Source organism: Portunus trituberculatus, chromosome 39 (genome assembly GCF_017591435.1).
Source record: "Portunus trituberculatus isolate SZX2019 chromosome 39, ASM1759143v1, whole genome shotgun sequence".
Classification (NCBI taxonomy): domain Eukaryota; kingdom Metazoa; phylum Arthropoda; class Malacostraca; order Decapoda; family Portunidae; genus Portunus; species Portunus trituberculatus.
The window spans coordinates 10128504-10135995 of record NC_059293.1 but is presented as its reverse complement, the minus strand read 5'-3'; the positions used below and the strand labels follow the sequence as shown (position 1 = coordinate 10135995).

Here is a 7492-nt window from a genome sequence, read left to right as displayed (position 1 = left end):
CAGAAGTCAGCGGTCATCTCTGTTAGGGTAGATTAGGTTAAGTAAGTTTAGGTTGGTATAATGATAAGCTGGGCAGGGTGCTTAAACTTACTTTATTTTGAAGATGTTTCAACCTGTAAATCACATAAAATGTAAGTTCCCATCGTCAAACCAAAATTCTATTAATCTAACAATGCCCAACACCATACATAACATATGAGACGAAATTATTCAACAATATGGAATTTCAATAAGCAAACAGTACTTTATCAGTAGGCTACCATCTATCACTGGACACTAATCGTGGCATCAGCTGAAAGTAAACAAACACCAAAATTACACTGTAACTCATCATGAACCTTGCATACACATGTACTATATGGATTCACACAGTCCACACCAAAACCAAATTCACATCCTGCAACACCAACAATAATCACATCACATAGGTAAATGATTCATAATTCGCTTAACATACCTATTACAGGATAACATAGGAACTTGGTGCCCCATACAAAAATTCACAGCGTGAAGTTATCAGCACTCCAACACTGCCATCTCTCCACACTACACAACAGATTCACTGCTGGTGACATCTGTTTGATCTGCAGCAGTCTCTGACGAGACAGCCAGACGTTACCCTATGGAACGAGCTCAGAGCTCATTATTTCCGATCTTTGGATAGGCCTGAGACCAGGCACACACCACACACCAGGACAACAAGGTCACAACTCCTCGATTTACATCCCGTACCTACTCACTGCTAGGTGAACAGGGGCTACACGTGAAAGGAGACACACCCAAATATCTCCACCCGGCCGGGGAATCGAACCCCGGTCCTCTGGCTTATGAAGCCAGCGCTCTAACCACTGAGCTACCGGGCTGTGTAATTCTGCTGAAGTGTGTGTGTGTATGCGCAATTACTGTTGTCTCTAATACTGCTGCTGCTGCTGCCATTATTCCTGTTCAAGCTGCTGTTCTTGCCACTGGCTGCCAGCACTGTAAACCAAATACTCAGCCTGCTGTTCCATGATGAGCCTCACCTATGCCTTGTAAAGCATCATGAGGAACTTGGCATTGAGCAGGCGCCTTACTCAAACAGTCAAGGCACTTGTGTGCCACACTCTCTGTCTCTTGGGGCAGCTGAAGAGTTTGAAGTCTTCCCCCCTTTCTCTCTCTCTCTCTCTCTTTCTCTTAAAACAATAGGGAAGAAGCTCTGAAATGACTCCACTTATCGAATGACAGATTCATAAAAAGAGAAAGCATGTTAAAAAGAAAAGGCAAATAAATTTCATGTTAATTTATTAAAAAAAAATAATGAAATTGTAGCATTACATTACGAATATTTTGAGTGCAGTAAAATATTATCCACTTTCCAGGTGCTTGTTGTATGAATAGCAGCTTTAAAAGGCTTAAGAAGAAATGGTATCCTTCCCAGACTAGAATTACACAGCATACAACTGTGTTTACTTATTTATCTATTTATTTTCCTATGATTAACAAAATGACTTTGTTATGCATTCAAGCCAAGCCAAGGTTCTGTAAGGCCTGTGCAATACGCACAGTCACCTTCAGGACCCCAATCTGACTGCCATCCTCTGCACTCTCCACAGCCAGTTCTCCCTCCACCATGTCTTGCCTTTCTCTTGCTATATGCTGAAGGTCAACATAAGCATACCTGTGGGAGGAAATCTCTCAATTGTCTAAAAAATTCTAGAGATGCATTAATGATCTTACAACAAATTAAAATATTCTCATCTGGTATAGACAGATATTAATCTAAGATAAAAAAAATGTGCATTCTCATTACATCTAGTTAAATTTGCCCAAAAAAAAAAAAAAAAAAAAAAAAAAAAAAAAAAAATGTGATATTATACATAAAGTCATCTGGTAATCAAGGAAAAAGTGTACATAGTACTAAGGGAAGTAACAAAATGAGAAAGCAATGCATAGTGAAGAGACACTTGGAATGAAAGCTGGTGGTCATACAACGCCCTGCGTTGAATACTAATATCGCACCCCAGGTCCTGGCAGTCATGCGTCTCCTGCATCTCTTCTGACGGCTCTGAGGTGATGGTAAACTTGAGGATGCCTCTGCCACCCATGAGCTCAGTCAGGGCTTGGACTCGTGCTGGATATTGTTTCTTGTCAACGCTGAACTCTGTACACACACACATTCCTCAATCACTTTCATCACAAATAGTTAAACATAAAGGCTTGGTGCATAATTCTGTCAATCTAAAAACAGGTCAAAACATGGCCAATGGAATGTTACGTAATCGTATTTCAGAATTAAAGTAGCCAGGTGACCAACATGTTGGATGTGTATTTTTCCACCTCTTGAGCACTGTGCAGATCTGGTAGATTAGTTGTGATGAATTTAGATCTAAATAATAGCCAACAACATAGACAGAAGAGAGATCTGGCCAGTGCATGGTATGACTTGGTTCTGTATCTGACTGACTGTTTTAGAGACTTTAGGTAATGAATTTTCATCTGTTATATGGAATAAATTGTTATGCTTCCCAATCTCTTCATGATTTAACTCACCTTGTCCAAAATTGAAATTCAGGGTGTTGTCTGGGGCATTTTTGGGCAAGGAGACAGGTGTTTCCAGCTGGTCAGGTGGGAGGTTCAAGAATCCATGGTAGTCAACAAAGATTAATTCCACCATTGGGTCTTGAAGAATTCCACAGTCTGGCCATAATGTCATGCTTGTCACTTCAACATATATCCTTGAATGTTTACTCTGTATAGGAAAACAAATGATGCATGTCTACAGCTGAAAAATGTTTACTTGAACACTAAAGGGACAAATGGGCACAACAAATGCTAGACAAATATATGAAAATGGGAGCTCTGAATAGTTTGTGAATATCCCAATCTCACACAGCTACTTTTAATACAAAAAACAAGAACATCCCAAACTCAAGCAAACATTAAATTTAAATTCTCATAAGTAACAGAATTGATGGATCGGGTATAGAAAACATTCAGCTCCATCATCTAATGATTGCATTCCTATACATGCACACTCCAGAACTTCCCTGTTGTCATGAAATCTTTAGTTAGATGCTTAATAGTCTCATGATTGTTTCTTGGAATCTTGGAGGGAAAGAGGGAAAATAGTTCCTGTCATGAAATGTTCTCTTTCTCCCTAAAAGGAACATAAAAGAATGTTTGCTAGTTCTTGAAGATGTTAATTTCAACTACAGTATAAATTGTCCTGCATGCAAAATTACTACTCAATCCAAACAGTACTGACATAAGGTAATCCAATATATATAAATAATAAATCTATTTCATATTACATATTTAAAACACCAAAGAAAATAACTGCAAAAAGTTCACTTTTGAAACCAGCATTCATAAAGAGAAAATAATCTTTGTCCTTACTTTACTTTTACTCGTCTTGGAAACCACTGCCACTACACCTTCAGAATCACTGGAATTATCAGATCCTGAGGAGGAGATCTGATGATCAGGTTCTTCTTGTCTACTGCTGTCACTGCTGGATGTGTCTTGGGGACTGACTGGCAGCTTCTGTGCTTTGGAATCTGTGATGCTTCTGTCACTCTGTAATTTTTGTTATGATTAAAGTATACACTTTATATGTATACCTAATGCAAGAACTAAGTAAAAAAAATAACAAAATGTAACACTATCTATTTTCTCCAACTCTTGTGACATATTATGGAGAATACTTAAAAAATTTTTTTTTTTACGTAGGGAAGAGGGTCAAAAAAAAAAGAAAGTTAGAAAAAGGCCCACTTGAGCGCTGGCTCTCCAACCATATGTTTTAAGGCACTTATAACAACACAAGTAACTAACCATTTGAGGTGATGGTTGCAGCAGCAGTGCTGCCATCTGTGAAGTGCTTGGTCTCTCCTCAGGTACCTCAGACTTCACTCCCTTTCCAGAGTGAGAAGAAGCCCTGGAAGGAGTTGACTTCTTGTCAGATGAAGATGATAACACTTCAACCTTGGAGCTTCTTCCTGAAGAATGTGATCCTAAGGAACTTTTTGAATCTGCTCTCACTGGACTTTTGTGCTTCAAAATTTTTGAAGATGTATTAGAATTAGAATTACCAGAAACTTTATATGTTTTAGGATCTTCCACATTATACGTTCCAGTTGAACTGTCTTCTGAAGAACCTCCTGAATCAACTTTCTTTATTTTTATGGTTTTTAGATTTTTAGGAGCATCTGTATCTGAATTACTGTAAGTCTTGGATTTCTTTGGACTTCCAATGTTATATGTCCCAGTTGAGCTGACAGAGGCTGAATGTGAGCGTGTTAATTGCTGTGTGACAGGATCAGCAGGTACACCCTCATGTCCATGAGGAATACTGTCTGACTGAGAGACAATGGCAGAAGGAACATGCTCTATGGTGCTCTCATGAGGCTCTTCACTACACTCCATTCTCTCTGCCGGTGAACTCTGCTCACCCGGTGACACTGGAGGGTGTTTTTCTTCTGGTTCAAGCTGGATTTCCTCATGAACATCATCTTTCTTCTTGGATATTTGTACCCTCTTACAATTATCATCTATATCATTACCTTCACTTTTCAATTTCATTGAGTTTGTACTTAATTGTTTTGTCTTATATTCCTGCTGAGAAAATTTGTAACAATTAGTGAATCAACTCATAGTTTCATATACTATGCACATTAAATATTTCAGCAAAGAATATGATCAATAAATACAGTGCACATTAAATATTTCAGTAAAGAATATAATCAGTCTATCAGAAAACAAAACAAAAAACAAAAACAAGGTATTTTATCAGTTCTATTCCTCAATACCTTAGGAAGCAACTTCTCTCTCTTGGTGGCTAAGAGCATCCCTGAAGTACGCAAGTACTGGGCAATTGCATCTTCACTTGGCCGCTGCAGCCGAAACCAGTAACTCATGCTTCCTATCACCTGTCATGGAAAAAAAAAAAAAATAAATAAATGAATAAAATAAAAATAAATAAATTAATAAATTAAAAAAATAAATAAAAATACATAGACTAAATAAATAAATAAAAAAAAAAATAAATAAATAAATAAAATTATAATATCAATAATAATTCATTATAATGGAGAGCAATACCTTACATTTGAAGGTGTCAAGGTGTCAGAGAAGAAATGTATCAAAACTTTTCCCACCTGTCCAGGGATGATGTCTGCCAGGAAAGCTAGGTGCTGTGCTTCTTCTGCATCATCATGTGCCAACATAACTGGCTGTGTACCATGCAGTGTGTTTCTTGGATGATCCAACACCTCTTGAAATGTCAATCGACATTCTCCCACCTTGGCTGGATGACCCGAGTCAAGGAGAATGTACACAGACACTGAAAAGATCCAAGATATTTTTGTAATGTCATATAATATAATTGTCATAATACATATTTCTCCTGATGATATATAGTATTTGATATGTCATTCACTACCCACATTGTATTTCAGGTAAGCATATCTAATCATTTCATAATCAGTGTATTTTAGACACTGTTGAGAAATCTCACTATTCATTATTACCACAGGAAAAGATGAAAGAAATAAACATACAGTATACATACTATGTGAGGTCATCAAAAATCATGTTTTAACTCACCAGATGGTGGAGACTTCTTTGTCATCTACACTCCTACATAAATAAATCTCTCTTTTGAGGCCACTTGAAGATGGATGGGAGAAGGTTACATAGTCCTCATAAACTGTACTAAAACCAAACTGCAAACCATAAAGTCTTATAATATGGATTGACTACCTGTGACAGTATCTTCCTTTAGAGACATCAGATTCCTGCTGTTAATTTGGAACTTGTAGAGTGCAGAGTAATTGTAGTGAGCCTCTTTGCCACGAGCAACATTGGTGTGCTGCAGAGGATCCTCCAGAGAGAAAGGAACCGTCCACGACACAAAGGTCTTCAAGTGGGAGAACTCAGGCAATTCAAACAGCACCCGATCAATGTGGAACTCCAGTACATTGTCATGCTTGCCAAGGCTCACTGTTTGGGTTAGGCAGGGACTCAGTTCCTCCAGATTTTCTGTAATGCCTCTATTAGTGAGAGTCAATATCTGAGCTTCCATCTTATCACAACGGTCATTCCTCCTCCTTATTGTTTCCTCCAAACTCTTGACTGTCATATTCAGCTGCCTCTCCTTCTCTTCAGATTCCTGGGTTACTTTTGTCACCTATAACAAATCAAGATCCTTTTCTTAATGTTTAGCATTTTATGTACTAAAAAGGATATACATTTTATACATGATTATTTCACACTTTATATAATACTGTATAGATATTGATTTGGCCCTAATATGAGTATGACTATAAATAAAATTGCCTTCATCACTAATTGGTGAAAGCTGAACAGTGCTTCCTATACATACTCATCAAGTATACTTACAGATGCTATAGGCCATAGCATTAAAAAAAAAAAAAAAAAAAAAAAAAAAAAAAATTGCAATCAACATATACATTATCAGTAATACATTAGTAACTGACAGACCTGTGACTGCAGTGCCTGGTATGTGGAAGAGTGTGCAGCCACAGTGGCAGACAGCTGTTTCAGCTCTCTGCTCTTCTCCCGGTAAAGTAACTGAAGTTCACTGTGAGCTTCCCTCAGCTTCTCAAATTCCTGCACACACTCATCATTATCACACACTACAACACACAATTTGCAAGATCAAAAAGTCAAGAAATCTTCAGTATTCTTAAACTATTCTTTATGCTCTCCATGCACAGACTTACTAGCATTAGTTAAAGAGAGTTAGTCATGAGTGAAATGAAAGGAAAAGTATATTTCATAACAAATAACATTATTCAAGTAATATAAATTAAATACACATCTAATGAGTAATATCAATATAATAGCATTTTGTAATTGTGAAAAATAAATCACCTTTGGACTAGGAGCAGCCACTTTTGCTGGTAGAATTGTAGGATCCTTGTCAGGTAACTTCAGGAGACCAGCCTTAAAAATAATAAATAAAAAAAATAAGAAGAAAAGCAAACAAGCACACATGCTGAATGTTCATGTAATGACTAAACAAGTAACCTACAGATGAAAGAAACCTACAAGTGTATCTTTTCTGTAAATCACAACTCAGCAAAAACATACACAATCATACAGATATACAAGAGTACAGGACTGCTGCCTTTCCACAAATATTAAGCTGTAAGATCACTATTCCTTGACCTGTGTCCTTTACTGAGTGGACAGACTGCAGTTTGAAAGGATATAAACCTAGACCATCTATCCAGCTAAGGTTCTGAAGCTGAGATCTCTAAATAATTGTGAGTTACATACAGTGATCCTTACAACAGTTGGCTGCATATAAGCCATACCACAAAAACAGGATTTCAAAGACTACTAATATTGCAGTTATGAGTTCTGCAGTATTATTACCTTATCATAAATATTGAGCTTCACTTTAGTCTTCTCCAATTCCTCTTGAAGAGAAGCAAGTTTTCCCTTTAGTTCTTTTACTTCTTCCTCAGCTCGAGCTAAATTTTCTTTATCT

The 7492-nt window shown here is 37.2% G+C and overlaps 1 protein-coding gene and 1 non-coding gene across 2 annotated transcripts in view; both read right to left on the bottom strand.

Moving 5' to 3' along the window:
* Positions 1-789: 789 nt before the first annotated feature.
* On the bottom strand, positions 790-863 carry Trnam-cau. Its single transcript has one exon. It is a non-coding gene; the product is annotated as a tRNA-Met (tRNA).
* A 401-nt stretch (positions 864-1264) lies between these two features.
* LOC123515708 (protein fantom-like) overlaps positions 1265-7492 on the bottom strand; it is an 11385-nt gene continuing 5157 nt past the window's right edge. The window contains 11 exon segments of the mRNA XM_045274530.1: positions 1265-1657; positions 1999-2140; positions 2530-2728; positions 3376-3555; positions 3811-4590; positions 4785-4904; positions 5133-5317; positions 5737-6163; positions 6478-6606; positions 6871-6942; positions 7378-7492. The exon segment at positions 7378-7492 is cut by the window's right edge and continues 44 nt beyond it. Of these exon segments, the coding sequence (XP_045130465.1) occupies positions 1501-1657; positions 1999-2140; positions 2530-2728; positions 3376-3555; positions 3811-4590; positions 4785-4904; positions 5133-5317; positions 5737-6163; positions 6478-6606; positions 6871-6942; positions 7378-7492 (2506 nt within the window). The 3' untranslated portion in view covers positions 1265-1500.